The following is a 24,249-nucleotide window of genomic DNA, read 5'->3' as shown; positions in this document are numbered from 1 at the left end:
TAACCTCCTCCGTCTCTCTCTCCCTCTCTCACACACACACACACACACAAGCACACGCACACACACACACGCACAATGACAAAAACACAAAATCATGCCAATGTGTGGCACACATGCCAGACACCAGCTTTTCAAAGATGTGTGCGAGCCAGAGATGAAATCCAGAAACTCTTGCATTGAAGATAATGGCACACAGGCAGGACGGACAGATTTTCATGTGCACGCCCGCGCACACACACACACACACACACACACACACACAAGCTTTCTGAAATACAGACATAAACACACACTCCATTCAGGTTTGGAATATTAAAGCCGCACTTTAAACCCATGAGCAGGTTTGTAAATGCTCTGCATGAAACGACGTCAAACATTTTTTTACTTAAAAAAACACGAGTGCACTCGTAAATATCCGTATACACACATGTGAGGATCTACAGATGAATATGTAAATATGCGCCAAAATGACTAGTCGCTCATGACCCTAGTCGAGGACTTCATTCATCTCAAATCAAACGGCTCCATATTGTTCAGCTTCAGCAATGCTTTGCAGCCGAAAACTGCGCGAGTGGAGTTTGAACATTTTCGGGCGCATGGTACCGGAGCCAACTGGTGCTTAATTGATGACGTTATTCCACAGTTTCTGGGGAGCTGCGGCTCGCTCATGCATCCGTGCCAACCACCATTAGAACTTGTCACGCCCGCTCTGCGTACAATTTGCTGCCATCCACCCAAAAATAGTATGTGAAGGGGGTGTGATGGGAGGGGTCGGATTTATCCAAAACATTTTCTGTCTACAAGTCTCCCGGCTGCTCAAAACGACGCAGGCACGCACACGCACACACACACGCACACACACACGCACACACACACGCACATACACACACACACACACACACACACACACACATATACACACACACACACACGCACACACATACACACACACATTCACTCACACACACACACACACACACACACACTGCATTTGGAGGGGATAGGGGGTTCTTTTGATGTGGCTTGCGACTGGCATTATTATTATTATTGTTTTTTATTTATTTATTTATTTATCTATTTGGTTTTTATTAATTTATTAATTTATTTATTCATTTATTTAATTTATTATTTGTTTTTTATTTTTTGACAAAATATCAGAATATCAAATAATCTTCCAGCTCTAACTTTCATAATTTGTCTGTCCACCTCACAGAGCGATTCTAGGAGTCAGTACGTACCGAAAGGGGAACAAGCTGAAAGTGTTCCGACGCTTCAAAATGTATATTTAACTCTTTTGTCTGTCCAACACGTGCTTTCTATCAGGTGTTCCCAAACTGTTTTTTTTTTTAAATCTATTAAGTTATTTTTGTGGCAAGGGCCCCCAGCACAATATAATGGCAACAGACCTCCGTGCAATTCTCTTTATGACCACTAGGGGCACATATTTGGGAAGCCCAGGTGTTGAGTTTTACAGTTAAGCCTTTTACAAGTGCGAGGACGCGCCACAGATGATGTCACAAGGGCGTGGCGCCGTGGCCCTTAGGGACCTTCAAGACTTTGTGACTTGGCGTGAGGAGCGTTCCCTGGATACGCAGTGGAAGCGATGGGAGATCAGCGTACTGCTGCTTTATTTCTGACGTGTCGGCCGACACTGATCCGCGGCACAAGTCAGATGTGAAAGTCAAAGTCAAAGTCTACGATGACTTTCTGAGACGGAGACAAAATAGTTTACACACAAACAGCTCTTTCAGGTTTCGTGATTTTATTGATAATGAACAGGGTCGTTGTAAAGTTCAGTTAGCAAAGATAAGGCGAGGTGTTTATTGGCATGTGCGGTTTATTTTTAGAGAATCTTGCAATGAGGCAGAGTAACCCCACATTGTGACTCCGTTCCATAGTTCATTGAGTTCCTCCCCCCTCCCCTGTCTTGCATGGACAGGGCCGACAGACCGGGAACGAGCGATTCCTCCTCGGCGGAAACAAGCTCCGGCGCTGTGCGTGCAGCAGCCACGTTTGCCGTTCAGCGCTCTCCTTCGTTTCCTACATCCTGCTTCACGCGCCACTGTGCCTCCACCACCAGCGCTGGTTTCTGAGAACAGTGCAACGGAGATTGTGCCAGCCATTCACCCCCTGCTCTCTCTGCGCGGGCGGCGCGTGGCGGCATGCCCCGCCCACGCAAAGGTATAACCCGCGCTTTCGGCTTCAAGACGGCACCGGTTTGTTGACTGAATGCTGAGCCAAGTGGCTTCCTGGAAAGCTGCGCTGTCGTGTTTGTTTTCATGATGGTGTCAGCCAAGGTCTGTGCGTGTATACTGAGCGTGTGTGTTTCAGAGCTCCAGGTCGTAAACTGCCAAAGCGCACACACGCGCACACACACACGCACGCACTCACACACACACACACACACACACACACACACACATTTAGATTGGACGCCAATTGATAATCGCACACACACACACACACACATGCACACACACACACACACGCACACACACACATGCACACACACACACACACACAAACACACAGGCACACACATGCACACACACACACACGCACACACACACATGCACACACACACACACACACAAACACACAGGCACACACATGCACACACACACACACGCACACACACACATGCACACACACACACACACACAAACACACAGGCACACACATGCACACACACACACACAGGCACACACACACACAAACACACACACAAAAGCACACACACACACACACAAACACACAGGCACACACACACACAAACACACACACACATATAGACAGGACACCAAGTGGAAATCGCACACAGACACACACACACAAACACACACACAAAAGCACACACACACACACACAAACACACAGGCACACACACACACAAACACACACACACATATAGACAGGACACCAAGTGGAAATCGCACACAGACACACAAACACACACACAAAAGCACATACACACACACACACAAACACACACACACACACATATAGACAGGACACCAAGTGGAAATCGCACACAGACACACACAAACACACACACGCACGCACACACACACACAAACACACACACGCGCGCACACACACATGCACACACACACATTTAGACAGGACACAAAGTGGAAATCGCACACACAAACACACGCACGGACACACACACACACACACACACAGACACACACACACATTCAGACAGGACACCAAGTGGAAATCGCACACACACACACAAACACACACGCACGCACACACACACACACGCACATTTAGACTGGACACCAATTGGAAATCGCACACACACACTCACAAACACACACACACGCCTTCACACATGCACACACACACATTAATTTAGACAGGACACCAAGTGGAAATCGCGCACACACACACACACACACACAAACACACACACACACAAACACACACAGGCACGCACGCACACACACACACATAAACACACGCACGCACGCACACACACACACACACATCAAGCGTGTTTGTTTTGCTCTTAAACACATTCATAGTCTGAAAATGTTTTTTTTAATATAAATATTTACATATCAAATAGGATGATTCTACTGAATATTAACTTTTGATGACACACTGAGTACTGATAAGTACTGTGTGAGTACTGATGAGTACTGTGTGTGTACTGATGAGTACTGTGTGAGTACTGTGTGAGTACTGATGAGTGACAGGATTTGTCTCAGTCTGGAGACGTCACCACCTGCGTTTGCCAAACTGATTGTTCAGGGATTTGTGTTGGTTAAAATCCATCTCAAAGCAGGAAGCTCCATCGGCTTCGCCAAAAGGGGAAATAAACAATATTTAGAAATCTAAAATATGCGAGCTATCGTCGAGGAACTTACGGGGCTGATAAAAGTACGTGTGGCGACGGTGAAGTCTCCATGGTGTATTGGGTGGGGTTATCGACAGGACGTACTGTCCAAATATCTCACCACATTTAGCTCCGTCATCAAGCTCAACCTAAAAACGCTCTCACTTTCCCACCGACAGTGCACGTTCAATTTATTGTGCCATGTAAACCCCTTAACCCGCGTATGATCGTATTCAAGCCGGCATGCGCCGCGACGCTCGGCCGAACCTCGCCGCACGTCGGCGTTGCCAGGTCTGTGGTTTTCCCGTGGAATCGGGCTACTTTCGAAGCCTTGCCGCGGGTGTCATTGGTTTGTCTGCTGGTTGGATGACATGAGTAATATCTAGAAATAAAAATGTTTATCTTAAATGAAATCATTTGTTTATACCCAAACGCTACCAAACCGACTCCAGATCGGCACGTGCGCACGCTCCCCACCCGGTCGTCGTCGGTGATCTCCAAAACCGCAGCGAAACACAGAAGCACGGTGGGAATGCGGCTCCCTTCTCTGGTTGCTGAGCGCAGGCGTCGTTTGAGAGAAGCGTAACCGCGGGGCACCGCCCACTCGCTGGAGGCAGCCGAGCTGCAAATGGCGGCGCACGTTGCTCGCCGTCCGAGCAGCTTCACAGGGGATCAACCGGGAGAGCTTCATTGGTGAAGTTGCACAGGGGGACATCAAACCCGACAAAAGGCTCTGCACTCAGCGCATGTGTATATGCAGCTGGGGAGGATGTGTATCGTTCAATTATCGTGGAAAGTAGCGACGTGGGAATGGGGTGTCAGTGGGTCGGGGGGAAAAAGCAACAAACATGAATCAGCGTGGGTGCAGATGAGTCAGAGACGAGAACACGCAGACGTTTTAACTTGTGTTGGTCCAAAACACATGCAATTAGTCCCATGTTGCATGACAATGATTTTGTTTACTGGATGTTATTGAGCTTCATTATGAGGGTATTGCTGTTGTTTCTGGTGAAGGAAATAGCCTAGATATTTGTATTTAGACACTTTATCTACTGTTAACTAACATACTATCGTGCATCTGGGAGTGAAGGCTTTCTTTAGTTTTGTTGTTTTGTTTAAATTAAAAATTATTGGGTAGTGGGGCTGGTTTTATTGGCCTTTGGGCTGGTTTTGGTTGGCCATTAGGCTGGTTTTGTCACACAGACCTGGCAACCCTGCCGCATATATTTGACCCGGAAAGAGTTGGCGGCAACCGCCGGTGAACACGTACGCTTTCGGACGGTTTGACCGTTTCGACACCGCATTTGACTTGCACACGCGCACCGATTTAAAGACCTGATTTAAAGACCTAACTACCTGGAAACAGGCAGCAACACGACCCCGTCAACAGACCTGAACGAGCCCTCACCTGATGTGGCACCGGCCAGATCCTTTACGCTGAAAATAAAAACCTATACGCAGCCCAAGTGGACCCATAAGAAGAAGGGAGGGTTAGAATGAGGGAGAAGATGGAGGAGCTTCTTCTTTGTGCCTGTCCCTGTTTGTGCTTTCCCCCCCGCTCTCCTGAGTGGCCGCCTGGTTTCTAGCTGCTGCGGCTGGAGCCTGGCCTTTCTCAGCCGCCCGGACCCTCGGTGCAGACTGTTTGGCTGATTGCCGACCCCTCCGTCTCCCCCCTTTGTTCCTGTCCCCCTGTCTCAAACCAGCCCCCGAGAAACCGGCGTCACCACGGTGTTGTTGAAGTGACGGAGGTGAAGCTTTCTGAGGTCGAAGGTGTCTTTCTGGATCTCATCCTTGCAGCTACACCTCTGTGGTGCTGCTCGTGGAACGGCTGAACACAGTGTCTCTGGCGGAGCACCTCCACGGCTGGCGCTGGTCAAAAGCGGCTGATGTGGATGCCAATTAATATGGTTTTTTTTTTACCACAAGAAACAAAATAGAGAAACCAGCTCTAGTGATGTAGATATGATGAGGTATCGGGTGGAGGCGTTGGTTGTTGACCCAGCCACAGCTGTATTAACTTCAGTGTGAGATCTGATGTGTCGTCATTCTCAATGTTTCTCTGCTCCAGGTACAACCTGGAAGCTCTGCATCGACCACTGTAAATCTATGTCAAACTAATAGAGACCTATCTGTCTATCTGTCTGTCTGTCTGTCTGTCTGTCTGTCTCTCTCTCTCTCTGTAGACCCCTCCTGCTGCCAACATGCCCCTGAGCTCTCGTCATGTAGAGAAGCGTGCGACCAGGTTGGAAACACACACACGCACACACACACATGCACACACATGCACACACACACACACACACACACACACACACACACACACACACACACACACACACACACACACACACACCCTAGTAGGCCTGTGAATAGGGTTGTTCTTGAAGAGGAGTGTTAAGTTTTTTTGTCTCTCTGTCCTTTGAAGTGTTGCGATGGGAGGCAAAGTAAAAGTTCTCCCTCATGCCCTGTGTTTGAATTGAGGGCAGGTGACGCTCTCTCTCTCTCCCTCTCCCTCCCTCCCTCTCTCTCTCTCTCCCTGTGTGTGTGTGTGTGTGTGTGTGTGTGTGTGTGTGTGTGTGTGTGTGTGTGTGTGTGTGTGTGCGTGTGTGTTTGACTTGCAAAACCGAACAGCAACGGACAGAGGTGGGAGACGGAGGGACAGTGGGAGAGAATGAACAATTTGGGCTGCACCTGCTGTTTGGGCGGAATGGGGGGAAAGGGAAGGGAGAGGAAGAAAAAGGAGAGGAGGAGGAGAAAGGGAGGAGCAGCGGGAAGGGAGAATGGAGGGATGGAGGCACTGATGGGGAGGGGGGCAGTCATTAGTGGTCCTTTTGGATGTGCGGCGTCTGCAAGGCAGGCTTCAGAAGTGGGTATTTGATTTTGTGCGTGTGAGTGTGTGTGTGTGTGTGTGTGTGTCTGTGTGTGTGTGTGCAAAAAAAATTTTCAAAAAGAAGACAAAAAAAAGGGACATTTGCATTCATTTCACTCCATTAATCTGTATTGAAAGATGCCTTTTCCGAATTTCTCTCGAGTTCAAGAATTGGATGAATTTGTAAAACACCGCTTTTGTGTCCAAAGAAATAGCCAAAGCCAAGTGAATCAATACTCCACACACACACACACACACACACACACACACACACACACACACACACACACACACACACACACACACACTGCCAGTATCAAGTAACATTGTATTAAATTGTCAAGTTGCACAACCCTGAAATTGGAACTGACTTTTGGTTCTTTTCACGGAATTGGGGGACAGTGATATAAGCATTCAAGAACATATTCCCAATCTAGAACATCTAACCATGTTTAATTGATTGGTCATTTATTTATTGGATAGGGAACTATTGGACATTCATTTGTTGGACAGGAACCATCTTTTTTTATTTATTTTTTATTAGAACTTTCTTAAACTGCTTCCAGAGAAAATTAGGTCTAAAAGGGCGTGGCTAGAGGAGGTCAAGACTGGGTCAACCTCATTTAGTCGAACCTTCAGTAATATCCCTTTGCAGATGGTACACTTGATAACTTGATTACCCATCACAGTAATTGATAGAGACTGTTTTTTTTCCCATTGGATGCACCATGATTAAATTTTCTTGGCCAAGGGCGATTTCAGGAAAACACTGGGCCCAATATCAAAATTCTTTCACCATTCATTTGCCAAATCCACTCAAAGACATATCAGGTTCCAATATTGGCTTCCAATTAGCAGTAACACCTGCTACACGCATTCTGCCGCCCTGCCTTCCATTTAAACCAGGAGAGACTTGCATGACAAATGAAATTAAAAGTTTGCTGTCAGGAATCGCATCAAATGACACAAATGAAACTCATACAAAACTTCAGGAGAAGCATCAGCAGAGCAAGAAAAACGAGCGCAGTGCCACATCTTCGGCCGCAATAGCTCTTATAAGGTGGCTTGGCGGCCATGGGGTCAGCACTCGTGGAGTTTGCGTGTTCAACCCATGTTCGCGTCGGTTCCTTCCTGTTTCCTCCCGCCCTGAATATATGCGTGTGGAGGTTCACACTCCTTCCATTGCCCTCGAGCAAGACGCCATCTTTACACCTGCAGTTGGTCCCCAGGTGCCATGCTGTGGCTTTCCACCCGTTAGTTGGGACGCAGAGGACACGCAGATCTAATATTGATTCTTCTAACTCTGATATTCTTCTAATACATTGCCATTTGTTTTCATTTGCCCAAAAAAGACTGAGTGTGTCACAGTTTGGGCCATTTTGGGAGAAATATGTTCCGTGTTTTAACATTAGGTTCGTCCCAACGTTTAATCGCTGTGATGCCAAATGGCTGCGTTCCCGCAAAGCAAACACTGGGAGTGAAAACAACAACAAGAACAGCTCTTCCAGTGGGTGTGGAGCCTGTTCCACTGCGGGTGTGAAGTTGTAAATCTCCCTCCAATACATTTTAATGACTCCAGCCAGAGAGTGCTGGCAGCGCAGCCATTTTCCCAGGTTCTCAACCTCATAATGTGTGTATGTGTGAACGATGCCACCAACTAGGAACATTTACACCAGGTTTTGTGTGCGTGCAATTCTCTGCAAAACATCTACACACATCAACATTTGTATGTGTGTGTGTGTGTGTGTGTGTGTGTGTGTGTGTGTGTGTGTGTGTGTGTGTGTGTGTGTGTGTGTGTGTGTGTGTGTGTGTGTGTGTGTGTGTGTGAAGATGTTTTTATCTGTCTCCGTTAGCCTCAATATCCTGGTTAGAGTCTGCTAAAAACAAAGACAAAGGCGTCTCAGTGGATGATGCAGCTCTTTCCCATGGCCCCGAACACACATTCCTGTCTGAAAGGGCAAATGACACGATGCAATCCTCGAGTAGAAGCTGAACTGTTTGCTTGTTAAATGAGCCGGCTCGAACCACACAGTCTTTATTAATTTACATGTGATAACATGCATATAACGTATGATTACTTATTATTATGCTATAATAGTACAACAATTAATTATTAGTCAAGTCAAGTCACACTTTATTTATAGAGCGCATTTCATACCAGGGCAACACAATGCGCTTTACAAAGAAACACAAAAAAGAAAGAGAGAACGTAGTTGTCAGCCGGTCATTACAAAAGAATGCCCCTGAAACAACGGCAACAACAAAAGCAACAACAAAGACAGCAAAAACAACAATAAAAGCGACTCCAACCACAGTGGCAGCAACAGCAACAGAAAACAACAACAGCAGCAACAACAGCCACAGAAACAACAGCAACCGCAGCAGCAACATCGACACCAGCGGCAACAACAACAGCAGCGGCAACGTACCCGCAAAGACGTCACCGGAACCGGAAGTGGTAGCTCTCACCGGAACTGGAAAGGTCACTCAGGTTAGAGATGGTTAAGTCGAGGTATGAGGCTACATTAAGTTGAGGTATAAGGCAAGCGAGAGTCAAGTGTAGGTACAAAGTTATCAGCAGCAACACCAGTTAAGGTATAAGGTTAGCGGCACCAACAACACCATCAATACCAGCAGCAGACAACAGCAGCAACAAAAACAGCAACAGTGGGATCACCGGAACCGGAAGTGGTAGCTCTCACCGGAACCAGAAATCTCCTCATCTGTATTGAGTCAACAGTGTGTACCATCTCATCCCAACCAAGTAAAGCACAGCAAAGACGTCACCCGAACCGGAAGTGGTACCCTTCACCGGAAAGGGAAATTTCAACTATTATCATTTTTTAATTTGTTAGTAGTTAGTAGCATAAGTAGTGTTGTAACTGTCCAAACAACGTCTGAAACAAACCATTTATATAACGTTAGAAGGGGGGAGGCCCTTAAAAGTGCTGCTCGGGAAGTGATTTGTGCGATTCTTACAGTATATCAGGATGAGTCACTCGGGTATAGAAGGTATGGGAGTTCTGCCTCTGCAACTACTATCTTACTGTACATTAAAGGTTGAACAGGACGGCCTGGAAATCGAAAGGGAATAGGACGACAGTGCTCAAAACTCTGACACTGCTGAAAGATGGTTACAGACATGTATTCAAATTTAATTTAGATGGTTAGGAGGGCAAACACGTGGAAACAAACACTTGTGTCTTGAAACCAAAGGGGGATGCCATTGTGTCAAGCTACATGACATGCCTACTTAACGTTTTCAATGTGTCGTGTTAACGCTCTGTATGTTTGTGTGCTTTGCAGCTCGCCACAATAAAGAGTGAGTCCCGTTTGAAGCATCTTCTCCAGAGGCTGCCCAGCTACTGCCCGGAGTCTATGGTTAGTTGACTGTGCCACTGTGGCACTCCACACGGGTTTAACGTTCATTTTTTAACACTTGTTCAATTTCCAAAATTCTCTTCAGAAAGCTTATTTAATTTGTTAGATCCAAGGTTTTATAGTTATATACTGTATACCCACTGCTTTTGCATAGTCATCTATGTGTTGCTCGTTTCTGCCTCTAATCTAACTATGAACAGGGAGTGTAACTGTCTGTAACTTTCACAACCAAGTGTTTTCCACCCACTTGTGCATTTATTAGCATACTAATAAGGGGGTTACACTCAATGACTCAGAATGGATGTAAACCCATAAGCACAACACAAAAACAAATCAGGGAAGAAGTCAAAGTCCACAAGGTTTATTCCAAAAAACAGGCAGGGGTCAAAACCCGGAGATCAGTCAGAGAAGGCAAACTTATCTGGCAGGGAACAGGCAGAGAATCAGTACAGGCAGAGGTTTGGACAGGAGGTGCAGGAAGCAGTGCATTGAAAGCTCAAGGTAATGCAAGAGACAACCTGGCAAAGGACAAAGGCAGGTATACTGGTATTTATACTCAAGGACTAATGAGGGAATGAGCTACAGGCGCTGGAAACCAGATGAAGGGAAGGGAGTGACGACAAAGCAAAAGGGAGTGGGTGGATCCCAAATGACATGGAGGTTAGTGACATGGCATGAGGAAATGACCAGATGAAATCAAACATGAAAACAAATAGTACTAGAAGATAGAAGATCAGGGAGTATTTATTGCATAGGGAGGTATAATATGCTGTGCCATTTTAAATTTAAAATTACGTAACAGAAGTGGCAAATAGTGATTGGTTGACACCGCAATGGGTGGGACAAGAGGCTGAGGAAAGTCTCTTTGTCTGACACATGCCCTCAGCATCAAGTCTCTTATTAGACCCAAACAGGAAGCCTTCCCCTGGCTGCGGTTAAGATTTACCAGAATGCTGGAGCACCTGGTCTTACTGCGCACACACACACACACACACACACACACACACACACATACACACACACACACAACCACACACACACACATACACACACACATACACACACACACATACACACATACACACACACATACACACATACACACATACACACACACACACACATACACACACACACACACATACACACACACATACACACACACACACACACACACACATACACACACACACACACATACACACACACATACACACACACACACATACACACACACACACACACACACACACACACACACAACCACACACACACACACAACCACACACACACACACACACACACACGCACACACACACGCACACAACCACACACACACACACACACACCTCCCCCAACCCCAGCTAATTATAAAGCAGGGAGGCCGTCTTTAGTGGCTATCTACGCGCTCTACAAACGGCCCATTAGAGCCAGAACACTACAAATTACGGTGGGATTTTAAAGGTTTGGCCAATGTTTGCCAAAGTTTTGCCAACGCTTGGGCACGTGTCTCGATCTGGCTTGACAAAAATAGATTTGAAAAGACACACACAGGCAGAACACAGTATGGTGAAGAGTAAGTGCAGTGTGTAAGTGTTCCATGAACAAAGATTCCTCCTTACTTTTTTCTTATCTGAGTTTTTTGGTTTATTACAATACATTTCAGTGCGTTCATCGACCTTGTAGAAGGTATTGATCACAAGTGAATAGTGGTGAAATAAATTGCACCAAAAAGCAAGCCGTCAAAGCAGACAGCCATAATTGCTTTCAACTGAGCACTTGGCCAATCATTCCACTGAGAGAGGGCGTATCTTGAGGGGCCGAGTCTATACAGTTATGTTTGCCGACAGTGATTATTTTCTCTTCCTTGGTCCTTTGGGTCCGTGGCTTATTTGCACACCATCCTTTAGTCGACATCCCTTTCATGCACAAAATCAAGGCACTCCGCGGCTGTCATGGGCTGTTTGTAGGCACTTCTCTCCAGCACAAAATTGAGAAGGAATTTCAGAGACCTTTTGTAAATGAGGCCCGCTTTGTGGAGGGATTGAGCACCACAACAAGAAGCAGTCAAATACAGACAACAAACAAGACACAGACACAGGTGGACTTAATGTTTCGAACTTGGCATTCGTTTAAAGCTGGGCTAATCTAAAACATTTTTTTTTCTCCCCTGTCATGTTCCTGCCTTGTTTGCCCTCCCTTCATCACAAATCATGTTAAGCGCTCACATAGAGATAGCATTTCTCCTTTTCCCAGCGCTGTAAAATCTCTGTTGCCTGGAGCCCCCGCTGACAAGAACCTTTCTTCCCCGGCCAAGCAAAACCGGTGGGGCGGGCGGGTTCGGGTTATTTACAGCGACATAAGTAGACACAAGTATTAAGCTTACAAGATGTTCGCATTTGCATTGAGGGTAAGGGGTTGTCTTGTGTCTGTTTTGAATACACTGTCTCCCTCACTTCTCAAAACGTACTGGTCGCACGTACCTTTTATGTCATCTATGTCTGTACAGAACAGTATAGGTTACCAAGTTTTTAAGTTACTCAAATTTACTTGCCAGCTATTTGACTCTGTCGATCTGTATTCTGTCTGGCGTCCAACTGGGTTCGTTTCTCTCCACACCGGAGCGGAAAATCACATCAGACTGAAACATTTTCCCCCTCAAACCATCAGCCAGAAACCTCAGTCTTACCCCAGACATCAATAACCTCTTACAATTGGAGACAATGGTGTCAATTAGCACGCCGATCCTCACTCAACCACTCAAGTTTCAGTTAATACCAATCAATTATAATCTCATACGGCTCTCATATACTTTTCACACTGCCAATGACATTCATTCACAAAATGTTTACTCTTGAAATGCTGCTTCTGTAGAGTTGAATGGGACCTCCGGCCCTGAAAACCTAGACAACCCAGACCCAGACAACGAGGTTGTAGATAGAAAGAAGAAGAAGAAAAGAAGAAACAGTCTTTATTTGTCACACAACACACCACACTACAACGCATGCTTGCACACACACACATGCTTTGGATGGTGGCCGGTGGAATGGTTCCTCTGCATTTAACCCATCCTGGCCTGTCCTTCCTCCGGGGCCACAGCCAGGAGCAGTGGGCAGCATACGTGGACGTGCCCGGGGACCAGGTGATGAGTGTCCATCGCTGGTCAGACGATGATGTGTGCATGTTTTTGAGGGGGGTCCTTACTGACGTGAGGTGGAGGAAACCCCATGTGAGCACGGGGAGAACATGCAAACTCCAAGAACATGCAAACTCCGATACACCAGTTTATTGTAGATAGAGGGCTAGGTGGAATAAGCCCAGGAGCAGAAAGCCATGTGTCATGACAGGGGCTCCTCTCCTGAGTGTGTGTGGGGAAGGGAGTTTTACCTGTTGCTCGCCACTCTGATCCTGGACCACCAATTAGACCCAGGTCAGGTGTGGCTGCTCAAACTATCCCCACACCAAGATTGGTTTCACTAAAGGGAATTGGCTAGCTGGATTTCATATAAAGTATATATATATATATATATATATATATATATATATATATACAGTATATAGACCATCCAGCAGCAAGGTTCCGGGCAACCAAGTCCCCTAGAAGGGGACAAGTACATTTTTTTTTTGTTTGAGGTGTGGGAACCCTGTTTCAGAGTCTGGTGTTTTATATACAGTATATATATATAAAAAAATACACTGTCATTGTTCTGACATTGGAAACAAAAACATGGAATGTCTAAAAACTCAAACTTAAACATGAATATTGTCTCTACTAGCAGTTTTCAGATAAATTTGTAACATTTTTTAACAATCAACCAAGACGCATTTTCCCAGATATTCTGATACATGCATAATCCAGGCTAGGGAAAAAAAAAATCTATTTGTTTTTAACCTCTTGTCCCCTTTACTGTTTCCTAGAAAGAGCTGTGGATCTGCATCAACTCTACTCTTCCTGGTAAGGAACTTGCATTCTGGGATATTAAACACCATTAAAGCTTGCCTTCAGCCAAATGCATGTGCTGTCTCTGCTTCAAATACTTTGTTTCCCCAAAAAAAAAAAAATACAGTTGACAATTGTGGTCGAAACCTTACACATTAGCATGAATATGGCAACCAGGGATAAATGAAGCAGATTCTCACCGACGCGAGGCCACTAGAGAGCATCATCAATCAAGAGCGAAAGGTGAACGTAGCCCGCTCCAGAGTTTAGAGGTGGAGGATTTCTATTTCTACAGATACTCCTCACTGAACCGCCTACCTGGGGGGCGGGGGGCACGACAGGAAAGGAAGTGAAAATCGTGACAGGGTTTCCATAGGTGAAGGTTTCCCGAAAGCATCATGTCCGACCAGACTGAGTCATCCGGACGAGGTTATGTTGACAGGGCTGAACCGGCCTTACCAGAGAACCGGGTAACGATTTCCGATGCCATGATAAACCCGCTTACATCTGATCCCAGGACTGCTCCCCTCACCACTACTTGGGCTGTGTCGTTTTTTTCTGGCCTTGCGCTTGAAGTGTTAAATGGGATATGTGATGCATTTTCGTACACTCTCGAAAGGAATTTTAACATTGATATTACATTGAGATATAGAGCAAACGTCTCCACTGCTTTGGCAAACCAAGCCTCGAAAACGTACTTTTCTCCCTGCTCCCTGTTTCTTAACCTTTCAAATGCTAAACAAAATCCCGCGCCATAGTTAATGCTGTATTGAGAAACAATGTAATTGGTCTGAACAATCGGATTGGAATTAGAACAACTATTGTGTTAGTCCAAATCATTTGTATGTTTCCGAGACTAGCTAACGAGCTAATGAAACAAAGCTAGCTGGCTATATGGAAGTTGCTTCAGCTATATCAAAGTAAATCAACTCAACGTATATGGAATATACAGTCAAAACCTGTTCAACAAACCTTCCAGGTTGCTTTATGTTCATCTTCATTCACCTTAGACCAAGGGAATTGCTCAACGTCTAATGTGGATAACCATGTGGTGTGTCTGCACACACACGCTTATCCACATCTCTCTGCAGGAGTGTCCAGAAAGTCGGAGGGTTGGGTGGGGCTAGGCTGCTGTGAGCTGGCTATTTCGGCCGAATGCCGCAGGGAATGCAAGCAGGTAAGGCTTTCAAGAAACAATCCACTCCTTCGATGGCTTGCAGGGTTGTGCGTTTGCAATGAAATAACCAAATATACACACAGTGTACGGTGGTGGGACAGTAGAGATCCAAACCCTAGTTTCTCCAGAGAACACTGGCTTGGATCTAGTCTGAGACACCTGTCTGCCTGGAGTTGATGTGTTTGTTCAGGTTTCCTCCCACCTCCATTTATGCAGCTGATACTGACTGGAGACTCTAAATTTATTCAGACTGTGTCCTTGACTTATACCAATTGTAAAAAGCCATTTTGTCCTTTAGTGTGCCCAAGCCAATGTTATCCTTCATTTTGTCACCCTTTAGGCTTCCTCCAAAAATGACATCACAAAAGCCTGCAAGAAAGATACAGAGGTATGTCAGTCCAATTGTCAAAGTCCAAAGTGTCTCCATTCTCTGTGCTGTTATAGAGTAGAGTAAGGCAAGGCAAGGCAACTTCATTTATATAGCACATTTCAAACATGAGGCAGATGCGCTTCACATAAAATGTCATACAATACAATTAAACAGAATTTGAAATAATGCATAAAAAGACATTTGAATAAAACAATAAAGATAACAAAAGTGCAATGTAATTACATTTTAATAAAGAATAAAGATAGAATTGCAATGTAATTTCGCATTTTAGCAGAAAGCAAAGGTGAGCATAAACGTTTTTAGTCTTTTATAGGGTTGGAGCAAGTCTCAAATCTTCAGGAAGTTTATTCAAGCCATTTGTTGCATCGTAGCTAGATCCTGCTTTGCCATGTTTAGTTTTGCCTCTGGGAACAATTAACAGACTGCTCCCAGCTGATCTTAGCAGTCTAGAGCAGCGATTCCCAACCTATGGGCCACGGCCCACTGGTGGGCCGCGAGGGTATTGCAAATCATGGGCAAAACACAGCGATTTTATTGAAAAAATAAATAAAAAATGATTAATTACAAAAACGTAAATGTAAAAAAAACAATTGTTTCATGGTATTTTTTCTTTAAAAAGCTTCAAAAATGCATCATCACTGATAGACAGGAACTTATGTTCGGCAGTACTACATCCAAGCGGACCACGATCGACGGGCAACTATACATTTTTGAACTTGCGGTGATAATCAAAATGGATGTTTGGGGAGCATCAGGCACACTGAAAAGGAAAGAAGCCATTGGTACATCATCCACAAGCGGAGTCCGTGGGACAGTCCCGCCTGTCAAACAAAAAAGAAAGGTTCCGAGAAAGTACCGCGCTGAATATTTATTATTGGGATTTTTTTGGACGGAAGACGAACCGTTACCGCTGTGCATGGTGTGTTCCGAGATTTTATCAAACGAAGCTCTGAAGCCGTGCGAACTGCGCCGTCACCTTGGCACAAAACACCAACATGTCCAAGCCGTTTTTTCGGCTTTTTCGACAAAACACTCAAGGAGTATCAGGGCAAGAAGAGAGTCACCGAAACGTCATGTGTGGGCACCGAGAACCAGAGGGCAGCGGAAGCGTCCTATCGGGTCGCCCGACTCATAGCCAGGCCTGGTAAGCCGCATACGAGGGAGAATGAAATTCTTCCTGCCACAAAAGAGATGGTCGGGGTGATGTTGGGAGAGAAGGCGTGCAAGACAACCACCCTCATCTCATTGTCTAATGACTCAGTCAGACGCAGGATCTGTCAGAACAGCTGATAACGAGCGTACGAGGGAGTCTTCTCGTTACATCGACCCTCTCATGAGGTGAAGTCATATATTCATGTGCTCCCGTTATTGTTTTACGTTACGAACGTTACGCGAAAGTTCCATAGATACAAGGTTATTTTTAACCCACCTCTTTTTTTGTTTTACCACTACTGCACTGTTTGTATGAGAATGCATATGATTGTTAAAATATACGTCTTCTGACAACGCACCGTTTGGCTCCTGTATTACTTCTGGCCGGATGTGTGTGTTTTCAAGTGGACCGCGAGTCCGGAAAGGTTGGGAACCGTTGGTCCAGAGGGTTCATATATTGGGGACGGTAGCTCAGGCGGTAGAGCTGGTGGTCTAGTGATCTAAAGGTTGCTGGTTGGATCCCAGGCTCCTCCTGCTAGCATGCTGTAGTGTCCTTGAGCAAGACACTTAACCCCTAATTGCTCCTGATGGCTGCGTCCGTCGGTGTTTGAACAATTGTAAGTCGCTTTGGATAAAAGCGTCTGGTAAATGTGATATAGCAAAAGCATTTTCAGTCATATAGTTTTGGCCCAAAACCATAAAGTGATTTATAGGTGAGCGGCAATATTTTGTAATCAATTCTCTGACGTACTAGGGGCCAATGTAGGGATTTAAGAATTGGTGTAGTGTGTTTGAATTTTTCGGTCTTTTTTAAAACTCTAGCAGCAGCATTCTGGAAAAAGCTGTAGCTTTTAGGAAGGCCTGCAAAGAGACCATGACAATAATCTAACCTAATCTAATAAAGGCATAAACAAGTTTTTCCAAGTCTTGTTTGGACATGAGTCATTCATGTCCAAACATCATTTCCTGCATTCTGGTGATTTTTTTTTATGAACCAATTTATGCCTTTTCTGCGTCAATTTATGGTGGAAATGTCTTTATTTATGTAAAGGAAAACACAAAGCTGTTTCCATTAGGGCAGGGGGGCAATGAGGAGGACGTATCTCCTGCGTTCCACCTGAGATCTGAGCCGATGACCTCGCTTCACGGAAAAATGCCCGGTGGGCCGGGCTACCAGTCCACCCCTGCCTCATGTTTTTATTTTTGGGGGAGAGGCCGGTGGTAATTTTTTTTATTTCTACACACAGTGGTGTGTGTGTGTGTGTGTGTGTGTGTGTGTGTGTGTGTGACAGAGAGCGATGGAGAGAGAGAGAGGGCGAGAGGGAGACTTTTAAGGTTCCTTTATTTTCAGTAAGTCATGTTCAAGTTTAAGTTCAAGAGATTATTTGTCACATACATACACATACGGTCGTACATATATGCAGTGAAATGTCATGACACCCGGTGATCACGCACAATAAGCTCTATAAGCTCGAAAAAATACTCAAATGTGCGTAATCGACGCGCGGTGCTTGCGCAGGCGGCCGCAAGGGGCGGCGGCACGATCGCGATGTCACAGAAACGTGATTACGAGGGAACGGAAATTTGGAGACAAACCACATGAAAATCACAGTTCAGTGAGAGCACAGACATCCCTCTTCAGGGATGACCAAGTACATAGGGATCTGTTGATGTCTTCACCAGGTTAGAGAATGCTGTTCATTATAAGGACTGCTCCCTTTGGAGCCCGGACTTCCTCCTTTGTACAGTTTAGAGAGAGAGCGTGAGAGAGAGAGGGAGAGAGGGAGAGTTCTCCTGATCAAATAGTCCTATGCTGTTGTGGAGAGAGTGGCGGTGGGGTGTGTCTGTGGCCCTGTTTGCACCCTGCATCAACATGCCTCCTGGGTGATCCGATCAAAAGTGGACGGCTCTAAGTACGTCTGTTCCACATGCGTTTTGAGCGTGATGTGCCATGTGATCGGATCTCACTTCCCCGCCGGACTCGCGGAACAACCTACAATATTGATTCCTTAACCCCACTGGGACATTTTAGAAATATGCTTACAAATCTCATTGCCTTAGAATGTTCTTGTTTTAACCAATAATTGTTTTCTTATTGTCTTCCGGACGTATTTTAGATGTTTTTATTTTATTTGTGTAATTTGTGGGGTATTTTAGGGGGGGGGTTCTGCCTAATGTGATCTCGGCGTCATTGAAGATGAGGGTTCATCCCTCAATGTATCCCCAGAACTAAATCAAGGTGAAATGAAAATGTGCTCTCTCGTGACACACTCACGCTCACACGTCATCGGTGTTTCCATCCCTCAGTCGCATCAGAGTCAAGATGACACAGCGGTGTCTGAGAGGAGGAGAAGCACCGACCGCTTGGCAAATCCAAATGAAATTGAAAGAACATCTTGCAAAAAGCGATGGCGGGGCGGGGTGGGGATCTAAAATGTAAATCCAAAATGTTTTAAACCAAAAATATACTCCTCTGCCTCCTCTGCACTTGAGTTTATTGGAAGTCAGTTGAGGCCAGGATCGCTCTCCTCCAACCCGGGCCTCGTTGGGTTTCCATCCCTCATGACTGTTTATAGCAGAAGCCCTCTCAACTCCTCATTGTCAACACGTGCTGCAGCTTTAAGCCCTAAAAACAAGGAACAGGTTGAAAATGACGAACAAATACCAGGCCACCAGACTCCAGATGATGGATTGGCTTTCTAACTCGATTTCAGCTTGTGGTGGTAGAGGTTGAGGCACACTGACGTCGCGTGGGTTGTATTCGTCTTTCGCTTTGGAGCGAGCTCAGTGACGTCACTTTAATGAGGTAGCTGTCGCTGATGTTTTCACCTCTGTCTCTCCTCAGAAACCGCTCTTCAACTGCATTACCAAAAATGAAAGTAAGTCATCGCCCGGCCATTTGCTTTCTCTGTCTGTCTGTCTGTCTGTCTGTCTGCCTGTCCGTCTGCCTGTCTGTCTGCCGATCTGTCTCTCTCTTGCTCAGTGGCCCTCTCAACACACCGTTCACGCCCACACTTTCAACGTTTGATTCATACAGTAGAACCTCATCTGCCCGAGCCCCTCGCAGCCGAGACAGTCGTAGCCCGTCGGACTTTCCAAATTTCACGTCTGTAGCCCTGATGTGGTCTGTGAACAACAAAGACAAACAAGCTTTCACGCAGGACAGGATGTATGATCCCTGACTCCCTATCCAGAGATCTGCCGACATCCGTGAGACGTGGCCGCCGAAATGCGATCCGATCCGTGCTCCTCTCAATCGTGATGTACTCGATATGACATGAGGATGTTTTATCTCAAGAGGTACTCCCTACTTCGGTGCTGGATGGCACGGCAGCTGTTGTTTGTTCTTACATTTAAATCCATTTACCTTTTAATATATGATCTCACAAAGGGCTAGCGCCAGACAAATACAATGACGTTTAGAGAGACATTTAATTGTGTTTGTCAGTGTTACACATGGGAACTGTGCACTGAAAAAGAACACCTTTAATATGTAAGGAGCTCCTGATGGCCTAAAGACCTTGAAGTGCCCTCGCGGTCCACAAAACACGGACCAGTTGTCTTTCCACTAGCCTGGTCGTTGGTAAATTGGAAAGATGTTTTGCTAACTCTGTGCGTCTTCTGTCGCCACCTCCCTCCCCTCAAACCTCCTCCAGTGGGCTCCACTTGCTGCAGCTACGCCGGACGCCACACCACCTGCAGGGAATACTGCCAGGCCATCTTCCGTACCGACTCCTCACCGACCGTCTCCCAGATCAACGCCGTCAAGGAGTACTGCCAGAGCCACAGTGCCCAGCTTATCGGCTGTGTGGGAAACTACACCAAGTCCTATCCCATACGCAGCCCCATAGACAGTGAGGGCAACATTTGGGCAGTTTTTTTTTTTTTTTGGGGGGTCATTCTGGACCACGTGCGGCTGCAGCCTCTCCGTAGGAATTCCGCTCAAATCAGTGGAAGCCAGAGTCAGTTCCGCTTGGTAGTCGCTCACATTTGCGTTCATGGATGCATCTACTGCCGAGCAAATTGTATTCCGTGAAATGTTCTCAGCGCAAATACAATTTTTGCGGTATTTTAATCTCATTCCATTTAGCCTCAATGGTGTTTCCTTTTATGAGCCAATCACCTTTATGGTTTGTTAATAGCAGGTCAATACGCAATGTCACAGGCTTTATTATTCTTCTAAACTTGATATAAACTCACTGGGCAGATGGCAGATGAAAGCATTTCTGTATTTATTCTACAATATGATAATCGCGGTAAAGATGAGTCTAATTAATGAGTTTATCTTTTTGTTTTCCCATTTAATACCTATGGGAAACATAGACAATAGGCATTATTCATTCACATGATAACAATAAACTTTATAAACCCTTTATTGACCACTTTTCAAGACAAATTAACAGTGCAAGAGAACATAAAAATAAAATAAAACATAATAAAAAGTATATGCATATATATGAGCATATATAAATATAATTGTTAATGAAAGAGCTTAGCAATTCAAATAAAATCAGTATATGCTTTCCAATAGGAATTATATTGCAAGAAAGAGATTGAAAGCTGGCACTGAGTTGGCCTGTGGAAAGTAAGGAAGGAGGGATGGCGGCAACGTTAAAGTATCAAACTGTACCACGGAACGAACCCTCCGTCAGCTCCGTCTGACCAGATCCTGCCTGACAGACACACTGTGCTCTGTCTTTTTCAAAGTTGACTTTAACGATGCTTAGTTCCAAGCCCTGGAAGGCAGCGGAGATAAGCATTGAGGAGAAACCGCGTCAGCCCTAATAATGTTAAAGCAGCACGTCCTTCAGATGGAGTTACATTAAAATGAAAGTAATTGTTTAGTTTCCTAACTTTAAGATTATTTCTGGTCGCACTTCTCAAATTCTTTCCTTGTGTATGTTTTTATTTGTCCGTATGACCGTCCGTATGTTACGTGACAGTAATAAAAAGTGACATACAGTGAAAGATTAACAGCAGCAATCAAAAGGCAGCATACAGTCAAAGTGGCATCCAATATTGTCAAAGAGTGATATACAATGATAAAAGCAGTCCATAATATCAGTAGTAATGGCGTATTAGGACTAATGATCCTTATATAATAAGTAAAAACAGTCTCAATATTTATACTCCAAGGCGGTATTAGATGTCCAGTGTGCAAGTATAATCCTGGTTTAGAATCCAAAGTGGTATTATAATTTCCATGTGCAAAGTACAGTCCTTATTTAGAATCATTTATAAAAATGTTTTAACAAAAAAAAAAAAAAACACTTTCCATATGTGACGTAGTCCCGTGCTGGTGGTATATTAAAAACAGTTTCCCTTGCCGTTCTTCACAGGCCTGTACTGCTGTGACCGTGCGGAGGACGCGCACTGCCAGGTGGCCTGCCGGCTCATCCTGCGAACCATGAGCACCGAGCACGAGATCATGGAGGGCCTGATCGAGCAGTGCGGCTCCCAGCCCCTGCCCCAGGACCCTCTGTGGCAGTGCTTCCTGGGCAGCGCCCACCCCCCGGCCAAGCCCGACGTGGAGGCCTCATCCCCGGCTAAGATGGACTGCGCCAAGCTGCACTGCTGCGCCAAGGCCAATACGTCCCTCTGCAGGTAGCGGAGCATTACATAGCGGCAGATTAGCGAATCACTGATATCACAATCTCACTATGTTTGAAGCACGAGGTCTGGTGCAGCAAATCCAGGCTATTTAGGATCTAACCTGTTGTTACACATAGCCTAAGTTGTGTGAGGTTACTGCAGGCGTGTTATGCACGTTAGGTTATTCTTGAGCTGAGATGTTTTGTGTGTAATCTTTCAGTCCCACCAGCACCTTTTTGTTATCATTGCAGCTCAAAATGGTTCATTTTGCAGTGTCCTTTCTCTAAAATTGCGGTGCAATTTGTCGCCTTTTCTGTGTTTTTGTGATAAAAATGTGTCGTCGTCTGAAAATTGCACGTCCACAAGACCGAAATTGCAGCGGCGGTCGACGGTCAAACATTTCATTAGACCTATTTTTTTGTCGCCGTAGCGGCAGAACTCATACTCTCACGCAACGCTTCGACCACACCGAAAAAAAACCCTCTCCTCCGTCCCAACAGAGACATGTGTCAGGAGATCAGCACCAACTGGGGCACCCAGACGTGGCAAGAGTTCGACCAGCTGTGCGAGTACAACCCGGTGGAGACGGAGCTCATCGCCTGCCTGGCCGATGTGCGCGAACCCTGCCAGCTGGGCTGCAAGGACCTCAGCTACTGCACCAACTTCAACAACAGGTCCGAGAAAAAGATTTTCCGTCTATCCGTATCGCAGTCTCTTACAGCGGGTTTTGTGGATATCAGGATGCAGTCAACTTCCTACGCCCCCAGAAATCCTGATCTGACCATGACTAAACCTTTGTGGAAATTTCCGGAGCCAAAAGCTGCAGAGTGAGGCTTGTAGAAGTGTGCCGCCATATCCTGCCGCACGCGGTTTGTGACTTGAAGTACGAGGGCATTCCAAGAAGGATTGCAAGCGTTTATGCGGCGCCCGTTGTAGGGCCCATCAGGAAGTCAAGATTGTCAGTTGGGCGATGTTGGTTAAAGGTTTTTCCGAAAGGGGGTTGAGAGGTGTCGACTGGGAGGAACGGCTTCAGAGAACGGCGTGGCGGGAGCAGAAGAGCGTTCTACCTCACACCAAGATAGAATCTGATGGAGAATTGTCGGAGGATATTCCGTGTAATCACAGTTGAAACCCATTTTATTTCCAAACTCCACTGGAAAGACAGTCGATCAGGAGACCAGAGTTTTTGACCGAAATGTGAATGAATATACATGGAAATGGTTCCGAAATGAATCCTGATGCTTTATCCACATTGGTTTCTCACAGCAGGATCCGTAAACAATGAAATCAATACAGTCCCTATTGAACTTCTGAACATTTCCACTTGTCGACCGCAGCTTGCATGAATGACTCTTGTTTTACTAAAGAGACACGTTGAACGTTGCCACGGGCCATTTTCAACATTTTCTCAAAGAACCAGCACAATAATCCAACACCATTACGCCCAATGTGAATCGTAAACATCAAACGAATATAGTAAACAGTCAGAAACAAACATCTGAACATTCTTTCTAGAGTTACATCTGAAACTGAAACCTCAACCGTAAAGTTTGACCACAGACTGCGGATAATGATAATAATAATAATCTTGAAGCAGCTGGCAGGAAAGGGGAGAAGAAGAAAGTGTGGTTCAGTCGGGCATCGTGTTTGTATTTTAAAAAGTAACAGTGCACACTTGCATCAGTTATTACATGACATCATATTATTTAACAGTTATCCGGGCGTGGCGGTTTTAGGCAAAATTGCATTGCAAACTGCACTGTTCCATTGAGGGTCAAGTGTTTAAAAACATCCCGGGAATGTTTCCGTTATCTTGTTCGTGCCTGCAGGGAGATGTTGCGCCACACGTTTCCTTGTAAATCATGAACCACGGTAGATCAACGGAGCGGAGCACTCCGCA

General features: G+C 45.5%; 1 protein-coding gene across 1 annotated transcript in view; it reads left to right on the top strand.

The window, feature by feature from the left end:
* reck (reversion-inducing-cysteine-rich protein with kazal motifs) overlaps positions 1-24,249 on the top strand; it is a gene marked incomplete at its 3' end in the record, with an annotated part of 63,858 nt that overhangs the window by 19,200 nt on the left and 20,409 nt on the right. The window contains exons 2-10 of the mRNA XM_080020078.1: positions 6,031-6,089; positions 10,023-10,097; positions 14,016-14,052; positions 15,129-15,214; positions 15,555-15,602; positions 19,603-19,636; positions 20,414-20,611; positions 22,097-22,361; positions 22,850-23,023. Of these exons, the coding sequence (XP_079876204.1) occupies positions 6,031-6,089; positions 10,023-10,097; positions 14,016-14,052; positions 15,129-15,214; positions 15,555-15,602; positions 19,603-19,636; positions 20,414-20,611; positions 22,097-22,361; positions 22,850-23,023 (976 nt within the window). The remainder of the gene's footprint in view (positions 1-6,030; positions 6,090-10,022; positions 10,098-14,015; positions 14,053-15,128; positions 15,215-15,554; positions 15,603-19,602; positions 19,637-20,413; positions 20,612-22,096; positions 22,362-22,849; positions 23,024-24,249) is intronic.

Source organism: Zeus faber, assembly GCF_960531495.2.
Source record: "Zeus faber genome assembly, chromosome: 19".
NCBI classification, from domain to species: Eukaryota; Metazoa; Chordata; class Actinopteri; order Zeiformes; family Zeidae; genus Zeus; species Zeus faber.
The sequence above is the reverse complement of the archived record's forward strand: the minus strand, read 5'-3'. Positions and strand labels throughout refer to the sequence as shown.